Source organism: Drosophila santomea, chromosome 3R, assembly GCF_016746245.2.
Source record: "Drosophila santomea strain STO CAGO 1482 chromosome 3R, Prin_Dsan_1.1, whole genome shotgun sequence".
In the NCBI taxonomy this organism is placed as follows: domain Eukaryota; kingdom Metazoa; phylum Arthropoda; class Insecta; order Diptera; family Drosophilidae; genus Drosophila; species Drosophila santomea.
The window spans coordinates 11,872,301-11,885,751 of record NC_053019.2 but is presented as its reverse complement, the minus strand read 5'-3'; the positions used below and the strand labels follow the sequence as shown (position 1 = coordinate 11,885,751).

At 44.1% G+C, this 13,451-nt stretch overlaps 1 protein-coding gene across 4 annotated transcripts in view; it reads right to left on the bottom strand.

Moving 5' to 3' along the window:
- Window positions 1–381: 381 nt before the first annotated feature.
- LOC120451204 (homeotic protein ultrabithorax) overlaps window positions 382–13,451 on the bottom strand; it is a 79,886-nt gene continuing 66,816 nt past the window's right edge. For all 4 annotated transcript variants that reach the window (XM_039634657.1, XM_039634658.1, XM_039634659.1 and 1 more), the window contains one exon: window positions 382–2,817. In XM_039634657.1, coding sequence (XP_039490591.1) covers window positions 2,516–2,817 — 302 coding nt within the window. In that variant the 3' untranslated portion in view covers window positions 382–2,515. The remainder of the gene's footprint in view (window positions 2,818–13,451) is intronic.

Below are 13,451 nucleotides of genomic sequence, written 5' to 3'. Positions count from 1 at the left end.
AACTAAATTTTAGACGCTAGTGCTGCCAGATTGTGGAAATAAAGTTTGGATCCCCGCAAGACTCTGGCCCTGCCAGATCGGTACAAAATTCGATCTGTTGTCTGCGTAGTTTAGATGTAGAGTATATGAATTCTACATTACATGTGTAATATACAAATAGATATACATTTCTATGGTGCAAAACTCAACTAAAATTGTATTTCTGGATTCAGCTTGAGCACGGCGAGAAAAAAGGAGCGTTTTATTGGCTTTCTTGGAGGAAAGATACTTAGTAAACTTCAGCTATACTGTTATTAGGGATCTAGGACGTAGCCCTCCAATAACAACTATTCAAAAACCAAAATCCAAAGACAATTTGTAAATTATTTAAATCGTTTTGTTTAATTTATTTGTTTCTTTTTCCACATTCTCACTGGTTGCTGTTTGTTTTGTGTTTGTTCTTTTTACGTGTAGTTTATATTGATAATTTACAACTTACGGAGCTAACATAGAATGGCATTAAATTAGAGTTAGATCGATTAAGTATGAACGGAGCCTGCGGGTCCAATCGTCGATCGCGGGGAGGGGAAATTACAAGTAGAAAATGCAACCGCAAAGTATCTGTAGGTCTGATCTGATCGGATGAAGTACGTATGTATATAGGAAAAGTAGTAGTCTCTTATGGATGATAGGCTGCTTGGCTGCTCGACTGCTCGTCCGAGGGTCAGAGAGTCAGAGAGTTTAAAGTAAAAGCCACTAGCAATGTACAAGAAAGTAGCGATTATTTTACTACGAATGCACTGGTAAGTAAGTAGTAGGTAAGTGGTAGGATGCAGTACATATGCAAGACCGACCACCGATTCGGCTTCCTTTTACGTATATCTGTTGCTACTATAATCCACGTTTAAATATTTATGTATTGTATTTTAGCGTCTATTCTTGGTTTGCGGTGACGGGGACACCCCCCATTCGATCCACGCACTTGCGTTTAAAATCTATAACATTTAACTTATGCTTATTTACGTATTTGCAACTGCCTCCGTTCCGTTCCGCAGCAATACTCTCTTATTGTTTGTCCATTTTTACTCGATCCCCACATATATAAGTACATAAATATATATCAAGATTTATAAATATAATATATCTATAATCGAATCTTAGGCGGTAGTACGTATACATCATCTGCAGGACCTCGTTTCGACCACTGTGGAAACTCAACTGAAGGATCCATTTTCGGGACACACACCGCGCCTTGTGGCTAGTGGGTGAGTCGAGCACAGCTCGTTGGCTCCACTAAACTATATATGGTATCGGTATCGGTATCGGTATCGGTATGGTATCGTATCGTTATAGCTAATCGGTTTGGGTATCTCTATAGAGCGGACAACTCACGATCAATTAACGGAACGAGATCAAAAGCAATTTCGCATGCAAGCGGGCAGCCCGCGAACTCTCTCAAACAACTGAGGCTCTAATTACACTGGGAGAACAGAAAAGGAGAGCGCAATGGCAGAACTAAAATAATAACACAACAATCGGATTCGATTTCTCATTGTTTTTTTCTTTAGATTTTTTCAAAACCAATAATTTATTTGCGTTTGCCAGGGCAAACGGTTTGTCGTACTCCTCTACTCGCCGCTTCTATCGGATAATCTCATAAACGCTTGTCATTAAACTAAACATAATAATAATAAAATTAGGCATTAATTTAATTTAAAAGGTAAACACACTACACATTACTTAAAGAAACAGCTTCACTCTAGTCGTTTGGGCGAGAACTAAACAAATTCGTTTACAAATAAACAAAGTTAACTAAAATTGCATTATTTTATTCAATAAGCACAAACTATACACATTCAAATATTCGATACTCCCAAAAACGTTTGTTTTTCGTGTCGTAATATGTTTACTTGGCTAACAAATTCTATTTATATTTAAGTTAAAGTTTAATAGTTTTCATTTTGTTTTTGTATCCTTTGTTACGTATCTTAAATTGGTTTAGAACATGTTTTTTTTGTAACCAAAAATTCATATCAACAGAATTTTGCTCGCATTCAACATTGTAATGGTATACTTTCATCTTTTTTTGTGTTTCGATTTTTGAGTATTTTTCGCGAAAATTAATTTAAACATAGCAGTAAGCAACAAAGGGGCAGGACAGAGGTTTTCATTTCGAGCGATCCTCTTGAAGTATGTCGTTTGGAACTAAATTAAAATTGTTTGTTTTACTCATTTAATTCTAAGTAGGTTTATAATCTGCGCTCTTTGCACTACTTTTATTTACTTAGCCTAGTTAATTAGTTTGTAGTTTTGTTTCATTTACGTATTTTCGGTTGCTGCTCAAACGCTTGAAATAATTCCATTAGGTTCGATTTAGGTTAAGTTTCGTATTCGTATTCGCACAAGTACCATCAAAATATTTAAATATTATTCATTTAAGTAAATAGTTCATTTGTTACAATATAGTTGCTTTGTATCTGTCTCCGCGCCATTCCGCCCAATCCCTACAGATCTAAGGATCTAAGGATCTAAGGATCTACTGATCCAAGTGTCCTCCTTGGACCGCCGCCGCCGCAGCCGCTGCCGCCGCCGCCTTCTGGGCCTGCGCCTGCTTCTCCTGCTCGTTCAGCTCCTTGATCGCCTGGATCTCCTTCTTCAGCTTCATCCGCCGGTTCTGGAACCAGATCTTGATCTGCCGCTCCGTCAGGCAGAGCGCGTGCGCCATCTCGATTCTCCTTCTGCGGGTCAGATAGTGATTCGTGTGGAACTCCTTCTCCAGCTCGAGCGTCTGGTAGCGGGTGTATGTCTGTCGGCCGCGTCTTCGCAGTCCATTTGTACCTGCAGATCGAAGAGGAGAGAGTTTGGTAAGTAACCATGATTGCATATTTCTAATATTATTCATTTCTCCCATAATGAACATCAGGGCCGAAACGAACGCAGAGATGTGGTGGGGAAACATTGACAAAGTGATTAAGTAAATCAATTTATTGGCAACAGGAGTGCTTCAATTTATTGTGTTAACGTTTAAGAGTACATGCCTCATATTGTTATTTTAATTGCCTTGTGAAATCAAAATTTGAGTCATATTAAACACTGTCATACTGACAGAGTGTTCGCGTATTTATATTTGGCCTTTCATCGGGCAAATTAAATTGAAAAATTGCAACAAGCAGCCCAACATTTGTTTGCTGTTCGCCGTTGTTGTTTGGCCAAGTCGTAAATATAAATTCTCCTTTTTGCCAGCGATCATCAAGCAGCTCGAACGTAGGCCGCAATTGCCTGCAAAGGGGCCAAAACGAAAGGAAAGGAGATCTCTGCGCAAAAAATACATTTCATCTTTACGAGTATCGCCGAGTATTTGCCAGTTTGCCTGTTTGCAGTTGCGGTTTTTGTTTCTGCGGCGGGATCGTTACTTTAAATTGATCGTTTGCCGCTGCACCGCCGATGTTGCTGCCGTGCTGTCATTGCATCCAGAGCTGCAGTTCCTCAGATACACAGATACACAGATCCGCAGATCCGCAGATTCGCAGATGCAGTCACATTAAAATGAAAAGGAGAAACGTGCGAGCACTCGGTTGTGGCATTGCACCGGGGAGATGCCGATTGTGGCTACTTAAATTGCAGTTATGCCAGATAATGCCCGTTTAATTGGCAACCTGAGAGTATAGATGGGGCGGGAGGAGCGGGGGGAGCCAGGGGAGCCAAAAGTCGCATCAACAGGGCAGCACAATGCCGTGTTTAATCTCTGATTTTAAATATTTATGAAGTTTAATTTGCCTTCAAGTGCAATAACTCAATTTCGTGTGTGTGCAAATGCACTGCAGCTGTCTCTGGCCCATCTCCCATCTCCCAACGAAGAAGAGGCCCAGACAATGCCTGATATTATCGAAATCAGCCCATGCCACACCACATCATTCCAATCCATGCCAACCAACCAACCAAACAGCCAACCAACCAACCCACCCATCCGACCAGGTTAACTTGGCATTTTGGAGACCAGGTCTTTCTCCTGGGCCGAGCACAATGTTAAGTTAAATATTATGAGCATTTATTATGTTATAAATTTGGCCTAAAGGTATTAACAAATTTATGCCGACACGAAAGTCATAAAGTGAAAACGCATTTATCTTTCATTCGCACACACACACACACCAACACACGCACATGTGCAGCGTACGTAGCGAGTGCAATTGTGTGGGTGGGGGAAATAAATGGCGAAAAAATTTTATAGACAATAAAAACGATATGGAAATAAAATGGCCAGGATGCAAACAAAGAAATTATCATCTATGTATGTATATGGGCTCGCTTATGTGTGCTGATAAATTCTCTTAATGTGGCTTTATTTTTAAACTGCCTTGCGAGAATTATAAAGACCCATTTAATGTGCCAGAAAATTGGCCAGCGTCAGGTCACAAGATTTGCGATGCGTCAGTTTGTGGCAATTTGTCTCAGCGCAATGGTATCAAAAATACAGCACCCTATTTTGGTTAATCCGCACAGATTATTTGTTTAAAGTGCTGCAGGAATTTCAATTAAACAAAGAAGCTGAGACGTCGCAGAATTGCCAAGTAATCTCAAGTGCACTCCCCACGATTCGCGGGCAAACAAGCAGCGTAAAAGGCATACTCGTAAATAAATTTATTTGGCTCTAAACCTGTTTGCTGATTAACTTAAATCCCCGGCAGTCGTGCCAGCTTCTTGGCCTGCAAAATACATCACGCTGAGGTTTAGCAAAAGTTTCATTTTATTTAGGAGTTGCCGGGGAAGTAGGCGACTTTGCTTGAGGAGTACGTGAGCTTTGCTCGGCAATTTTAAATGGAATTTGTCACTCGGCGACCGACTATTTTATCGCAACTTCCCGCCCCACAAAAAAGAAAGCCCTGCGTACATGTATGTATATGCAAAAATAAACTTTTTACGAAACTTTGCTTTGCCGCGATTTTTTTTCTTGGGACTACCCCTCCGAGTTCTTCTCACCCGTTTTAGATTTTTCCAGTAGTGGCCAAGTTTCAGAATTTATTATGCGAAAAAGTGCGAAATTCATTTTGCTGGCTCGCTTCTTTGCTTTTTTGCTTTTGCTTCTTCTTCATCTGCGTCCTGCTGTGCTGTGCTGTGCCATTTTCTTTTGTAGACTTTTCGAAAATTTTTGTGTATTTCTAAGTACATAATTTAAATGCTGGTATGTGCGGGCGAGGGGTGGCACAATAAAACTTTGTATGGCAAGGCGCGAAATTTCTTGTAGATAATTTAAACGAGGGCGAAACGAGGGAGGTGGCTGGAGTGGGTGAGTGAGTCTAGGAAATCTTTTTTCGGAATATTTATTCGGTTCCAGTCGGTTTTCCATGGGGCCGTTCCATGGCTTTTCCTCGGCCGCCCTGAAGATACATTTTCAAGGTTTTGTAGACTCCGTCTTCGTGTGTTTTTCCTTTTTTTTTTTCTTTTTTGGGGGCAGCACAGCTGCGCCTGGGTCCCCAGTACGTGTTATATTTTTTAACTTAAATTCCTCAGGGATTTAAAGTTTTGACAGTTTACGTGTTTCCCATTTGCAGCGAACTTTGAACCGAAACTGAGCGATATCTGTGCCCGTCCCTTTCTGCCTGCATATATCCGTCTCTTTCTGCCCAAGGGGGAGTGACTCACCCCGGAGTCGGAGCGTTGCCAGCGGCCATAAATCTCCAGGTGACGGCGACTCCATGTTGCATGCGGCACATCGTGTGATCTATGCTTCTATTATAACTATTTATACACACAGATGCGCATACATGCCACCACACTACTACACTCGCATTCACTACTTATACTTAATTCGATTTTGTTCTTCGGCCTTATCTCACTCTTTCTAATTTATGTTTTGTTTTTGTCATCGTCACGTGCTATCTGAGATGAGATTTTACCAGAAATTGGGGAGCTGTCCTCGGGTCTGATAAGCTTGGACTCGGATGGGGACATTCCTGGTATCTCATCGATGCAATAACTAGATTACGGGGAATTGTTGAAGAAATGGGACTCACTGCTGCCATTTATACCGTCTCAGGCCCAACCGGAAATTAATTGCCTCCACTTTTTCCCAGGACACGCGGAAGAAACCCTTTTCGGAGGGAAAAACTGCCAAAAGGCGGGAAGAGCCATCGATTGGCCATCGATTAATTGGATGGCTTGGCACACATGTGTGCCCCCACCCACCCACTCCGTTCCGTTCTATGGCACGCATTTTATTCGCAATTTAATTAAATCTATTTTCGTGCGTGTTTGTCAGGGGCGTGTTCCACCTTGCTCATATGATGTACGAACCCACACACACACACACACACACACACACACACCCACCGACAGCTGCCAGATATATAGGGAGATACATAGGTGGGTAGATGGGAAGGTGGATGGGGGGGTTGAGTACATAGATTCCGCCCGGATTCGAATTCGAGTGTCTATAAAACAATTAAATGCGTCTCAGCTCCGGCTGAGGTTGACTGCGAGACGGAAAACTAATTTTCCGCACTGCCAATCGAGCACCACTAAATCTGTCAATTAAATTGGCCGCAGGGAGTACGAGGCTCTTGGGAAGGGAAAGCGGATGGGGACGGGGAAGGGGACGGGGGCGTGGCTGCCTGGGACCGCTCGGTGTTCAGACGTGATTATCGGCCCCGTCGAACGACTATGCCTATGCCACATATTGATGCTTGCGGTGGCAAATGCGCAATTGAGCTGCAATTGCCAGCACAAACACGAATGCAATTCAAGTTGCAAGCAGCAAGCAGAAAGTAGCAAGTTGCTGGTTGCCGGTTGCAGGTTGCAGATACTTGCAACTGCAGCTGCCGGTGCGGTTATCAAATTTTGAGATACACGTTTAGGGTGTGTGCACCCCCAACTTGGCCCAGTATCTTATGGCTGTCGCAGCCAGGAACCGAATTTTCAATTTTTCCCAAAAAACCCAAATCCAAACTCACAAGGCAATCAGAGTTTTTAATTGCTTTTCGGTGGGTAAGGATAGGCCGGGGCCAAGACTGAATCTGCATCTGCAACTAGGAGCTGGTAATTGAGATTTTCCCCTGGCTTTGGCAGAGAAATGATGTGCCAAGTGCAGTTGGGATCGCTGCGATACGGATCGCGGAATTTGTGGCGCGTACAGCTTGCGAAATTGCGAGGTCGTGCCGTAATTGTAGCCGAAGAGAAAAGGGCACCTCTGGTGAAATTTTTGGCGAATCGCCGATAAAATCCGCTTTACGCAAGGGCTTAAGCCTCACGCACCGTTTTTGGTTTTGGTTTTATTTTTGTTTTTTTTTTTTCAATTTTTGTTTCATGTGTCTCCCTTTATCTCGGTAATTTTGGCTTGCAAGCGCAACTCTCAATGGCCGCCTGATGATCTGAGAAGTGGAACGGACTGGGAAACTGGTTCCGCTCGGACGGTATCTGGGCATGGCGGCGTATCTTCTTACGCATGCCCAGGATCGGCCGAAAGGGGCTTCTCTCTCGTCATTAAAATAATTCATTGCAAGTTGCTCGCGGTAGCTGCCGCTGCAACAGGTAGCAGGTCGCCTCAACCCAGGCGACTCAGGCGATTCAGGCAACTCAGGGCCACTGACCAGCAATCCATATTCCGATCCCCGACCGCTGTCAGTTTTGTGGCATCTTCCCGGTTTTGAGTTACGACTGGGCCTGTTGAGCTTGCAATTTAGCGGGCACAGCCTTCGTTTTTGGGGGAATTCGCCGGCCAAAGAGGGTGCTTCGATTAGTGACGAAAGCTGGTGCACTACATATTTTAAAAGTTACTAAGTAAAGTGGCTAAACTATATAGCATTATGTCTGCAGAAGAGATAACTTTCACTATCCACTACCGTTCTCAATTCATTTACTAAACTACTGTATAGTTTGAAAGGTCTGAAATTTTCCAATTCTCCCTAATTAGGGCTTTCCCTTTCACGTTTAGGACAGGCGTTACTTTTGGGCCGGCATGTCATGGCAATTAAAAGCCAATTTGTGTATGAATGAATACATTTGACTGTTTATTGTCTCTATTCAGTATGAGCATGTTAGTTGTATAATAATGCCATCATCATTGGCACACCGAATCAAACCAAAAAATGGCTGAGTGACCCAGTGCCCCAAGCTCGGCGTCTGGAGCTCAAAACCCATGGCGCGTCGAAGCCGAACGCGGAATTTGATGTGGGTTTATCTTAATAGCTCAATTAATGGGCGATGTGAACGCCGAGGCACCCCTTTCGCCCGATGCCCCTCCGAAAAATAGGAAAAAAATATGTGAACGCGACACGCCATTTCCATATTTACATAGACCCGAACCATCTAGGGCCTGCTAGATATATACATATGTATGTTATATAGCCCAGCTAAGTGTGTGAGTGCGGAACGCCTTCCATCGTGCTTTAACCTCGGCGTCATCATTAAAATAATCAACGACTCTATTTTGGCTCCGTTTCAAGTTCTATTTCCATTTCCAGTTTCATCTTCATAGACAGTCAGATACGGATACAGCCACATTTACTGATACAGATACATCTACAGATGCAGATACAAAGCAGCGACAGCTGGCGGAACGCATCGATGGGGATTGAGGGATAGAGATACGGATACGGATACTCAGACCGAATTTTAACAGTTCAAATGCGAAGCACAAGCACTGGCATTTGTGGAAGATGCGAGCAAAGCGTGACTACGAAGATGAAGCTGTTCAATGGGGGATTTCGATTCAGTTTCAGTCAGGCAAAATCGCTAGACAGCCGGACAGCCGAACAACAGTCTTGGACGTCGAATAAATAAATAAGTGGCACGATGTCAAGCTGTTTCATATCTGCGGAGAACATCGAGAACACGCCGGGCAATACATTCCCGATTTCAGAGCTCATTAGACAGAAACTAAAAACGCACAACTCGCAAAATTCGCATAGAGCCACTCCAGTGGGGCTCATCTGACGTCACCTCGAGTCGCCGATAATTATCGATGGGAGTTATGGCGCTGCTTCTGGAACGGAAATGTGCAACATTTCCGCTACTCACCCGAAAAACGGGCCAATAAAAATCAGCGCCAAGTGTCAAATCTAAATAATGACTCCCAAATAGGGAAAATGGCTGCCACGCCGATAAGACTCGGGTTGTTTATGCCTCGTTTTTTGGGGTTGTGGGGCAGGCGGAAGGTTCTCCAAGATACAAATCGGACGACGGCTGCAGCGCCATTTATGTATCTGAGTATCTTTTAATTGCGCAAGAGTGCGCCATTCTGATCCGACACGCCCTCTCGTTTGCGACTCTGCTTTGGGGCGGCCCCTTTCATCTTCGATATCGGTTGAGAAATCGCCTCGAATGCGTTTTTAATTGCATTTTCTCGAAATCAGTTAGGGGTGTATTTTATGCCTCATAATATATGTATGTCTTGTTGGTGCGGTACAAAAAGTACACTTTTTATTCAGGAAACGGCTCTGCCTATTAAAAGATCAAATTATTGCGGAATTTTATAATGTAATGCTTATGTACACCATAAATTATTTACAAATGGTATGTTGAAACCCTCTATAGGCAGTGGAATGCTACAATATCTCTCAATATGTATCCTCATAACAAGAGTGTGTTCATTAAGGACACCATTAGGTTCGTCTTCGTCTAGTCAAATTTCGGCCGCTTTCCTTTGACAAATTAATTAGCGCAGATTCCGGTTTCGCCCAACACCTTTCCGATTCGCATTACACGCAAAATGACGCCCACCCACCCACTCACGCACACTAACCTGCACTTATGTGAGTGTGTGTGAAAGGAGAGAAAGGTCAGGTGGAGCAGGAGAAACTTCATTAAGGGCGCATAAAAGTAAACAAGCGAAAAGTGTCGGAATTTCACACATAATTGGCACTTGAAGTTTTTATTTTTATTTGCCCCCAACTAAACGACAAACTTATGGTCCAAAAACTGTGCAAGTGAGATGGCTGCATTGGGGGAGGGAGAGGGAGACGGAGATGAACATGGTGGTGCCATTCGGCGTGGTGTCGAATTCGGGTTTTGGGTTCGGACTTTTGGGGTCACACCAGCTGCTCCCCGGCTGCTTTTTCTTTCTTTTCCACCGTCTGACAGAAAAAAGTGAAAGTTAAGAGCAACAATTTCTTTCTTTTTGCCCCCCGTATTGTTGTTTTTCGAGTCCTCGCTGCTAGAACGTGTGAAACTAACAGTTAATTTCAAAGTTGCAGTTGCCCACATCCAACATTCCATATCCTGTATTCCTGAATCCCTACCCCCCACCTATTCCTATTCCGATTCCGATTTCGATTCCTGCCGCGTCCATTGCGAGTGTTGCACTCTGTTGTGTGTGTGTGTGTGTGTGTGTATGAGGCGGCGAGTTTGTCGTTGGGAAGATTTATGCTCAAATTGCTTTTGCGCAAAATCGACAAAAACAACCAAAGGTGCAGAGGGCTAGTGAATACAGTGGGTTAGGTAAATATAGTAGTACAGTTAAAAATTGATAAAAACTGTTTAGTTCTCTGTAGATTTTAGAGTTGCGTTGATTTTATTGGAATCTAGTTTCATATAAGATGTCGTTCCAAAACTGTACGGTGGTATTGAAATACCTGCCTATTTTCACCCCGTAATTAGCATTTCATCCCATTGTACGCGCACTGGGGATGCAGTTGGTCGAAGCCGGGTGCCGCAGTTGTTGCCGTCCTGTTTCGTAATCAATAACATTTTCGCAAGTGAATTACTCGCCATTGTTTTGCCCATCCCTCAGACAAAGAATTTACGGCTCAACCGGGAGCGGGGTAGAGGAAAAGTGGGGGGATCGAGTGAAAATGGAGAGGCGCAAAGAAAGAAAGTGCTAAGGTTGTAAGTCGTCGCCTGGCTCTATGCTCCTTCATGGATTTATGATGGTTTATAATGAACTTGTAAAGTAATTATGCGCTGCGACGCATACGTACGTGTGTGCCACCGTGCCACCGTGCCACCTTGCCCCACCGGAGAAACCGAAAGCCGGAGTGCTAGCACTTCCACTTTCACCACCACCGCCATAAGTCAGCGCAACCCTTTTCAAAAAATGTCTCCTGTCGTGTGATTTTTGGTCCACCACCCACACAGCGTTTACGCTTGTAATTACACGCTTCATTGTTGAAAGGGCGCAGGTTCAGCAAGGAGCTGCCAAGATGGCCATGGGCGTGGAGCAAAAAATTTATAGGGTACTATTAAAAATGTTTATAAAACACAAGTTTCTTTGAAAAGTTGTTATGCTTATGTTAAGCAACAGCGATTCGGATTCTCATAAACTAGAATTGGATTCCTTTTTTCCTTTTAAAAGCAATACTGTTATGAAGACTATTAATAGAGTATATTAAATAGATACAATCTAACATGATGCACATCACTACGCCCCTGAAAATGGAAGATGGTTCCGCTGGCATCGAGGGTCTCCATTTTCCGTGTTGTTTCGTCGCCTCGCTCTGGTGTCGTATATCTCCGTTCTAATTGGGTTTCGTTGTGCGCCGTGCCCGCTAATGTCAACCCGGCTTGTTGTTTCCGTCCCAGCCACCCGTCCTGTCCTGTCCGCCTCGCATGCGTGCTCCTTGGAGGAAAGTCCCTGTCCCTGTCCCTGTCCCTGTCCCAGTCCTTTGCTCCACTGCCCACCCGATGCTCTTGGCTTGCACATGCAAAAGACGATCCCCAAACTGCCGAAAACTGAACTCAGGGCCATTAAAAGTGGGCGGTGTGTGGGAGGCTGTTTGGAGTGCTGCTTGAGGAAACGGAAACGTTGAGCTTCGTCGCTTCTTGGGATTCCCCTTCTATTGCGTGTGTGTTTGTGTGTGTGTGTGTGTGTGTGTGGGAGAGTGCTGGGTTTCAAGGAGCTGGCACCGGGTGAATTATGTTGCATGCTTTTAGGTGATTTAGCCCACGTTTGTATGCACAAACGTCTGCAGGGTTTTGGTTTATGTTTTGTTTAACTAATATTTTGCGAAATCTTCTTGGGAAATTATGAACTTGGCAGGCTGCTGGATGGCTGACTGGCTGGCCACAACTGCAAACTTTCCCCACCCATCCCACAGTAGGGCCAAAAGTTTTTCATTTCGCCCTTTGCCAATTTCACACTCTGCCAAACGCTGCAGGGCGGACCATAACTTTTGGCCAATAGCCTGCTTAGGAATGAGAGGTGTGCTGAGGGTCCGAATTTGGGGAAAATATTGTGACATTTCTTGCAGTTTGTACAGAGCAGTCGAGGTGGTGAGGTGAATAATGCACTCTCCAGGAAACTGGCGTATGTTTATGAAAAATAGATTGATTGTTTATGTTTTGTTCAAGCAGTATTTGTATTAAATTGGTATTTCAAAAAACCCATTTCCTCTGACTATCCCTCCATTTCATCGCCGATAATAACTGCCAGATAAGCTTTCCTTTCAGAATGAATGGAGCTCCTTCCGCCAGGCACGCTTATTAACTTAAGCGAATGGCGACCGGCTGTCTGTCGTAAATCAGACCCCTGTCCCCCTGGCCCCCACACCCCAATGCGCCTGCCCCTGGATTTATACCCCATCCCACCCGAACGGCGACATTTTCCCGGGCGCTTCAAGTCTCTTCTCACATATTAAAAATAAGCAGAGCAAAACCAAAACAGAGAAAAAGTCCCAACAACGTTTTGCATAAAAAATAAAGCACCGAGTCATGTGTGTGTGACATCATATCGTATATTGTCGCATGAATTTACGTGACCATATGTTGTCGCCGGAGCGCATAAATTCCAAGTGCGGCGCAGACGGCTTCTGGGCCTCAAGAGCCGCCCTAACCCTTTGCCACTTTTTCACTTTGCCACGCCCACAAAATCCCCTCCCATCTCCTCCAGATGGACCAGGAACAGGACGTGGACCAGGCCAAGTGTTGATATTTCGTTCGATGGTCGTTTGACTTCTGCAAGTGCGAGGCGGCAAAAAATGCGGATAAAAAATATGGGTGAACAATTTATTGAATTTAATTTGAATGCGCCCAATGGCCCCCGCAACAGCTGCCACTTGATGGGCACTCAGTATCAGTTTCAGTATCTGTATCTAAATGTATATCTGCTACTCCATCCGTAACTGTATCTGTATCCGTATCTGCATCTGTACATCGGCACATCATATCTCATTCCGCCTTAGAGCCGAAAGCCTGGTTCATATGAATATTTAAGCTGGCAGGCAGCCACCGCCTTCAAAATTCACCAGCCGCCATTCGAAATCGCCTAATGAAGCCGCGCGAAATTCGTTTTTAATTGCCATCGCAAAATCCCGAAGATGGCGGCGGGTAGAAAAATTTCGTTTTAATTGCTGCCCCGGAATCCCGCCAGATCGCCGAGCCCGAGACTCGAGCAGCAGAAATATTGCCACTTGTGTTTTTTAGCCCAAGCGCGAGGAAGAGCAAAAAGACCTGAAAAAAAACTCGATTTTCCAGCTAATGGATGGAGGCAGAATTGTTGCTTTCGGAAGAGCAGGACAAGACCAGGACTGGTACTCCAACTG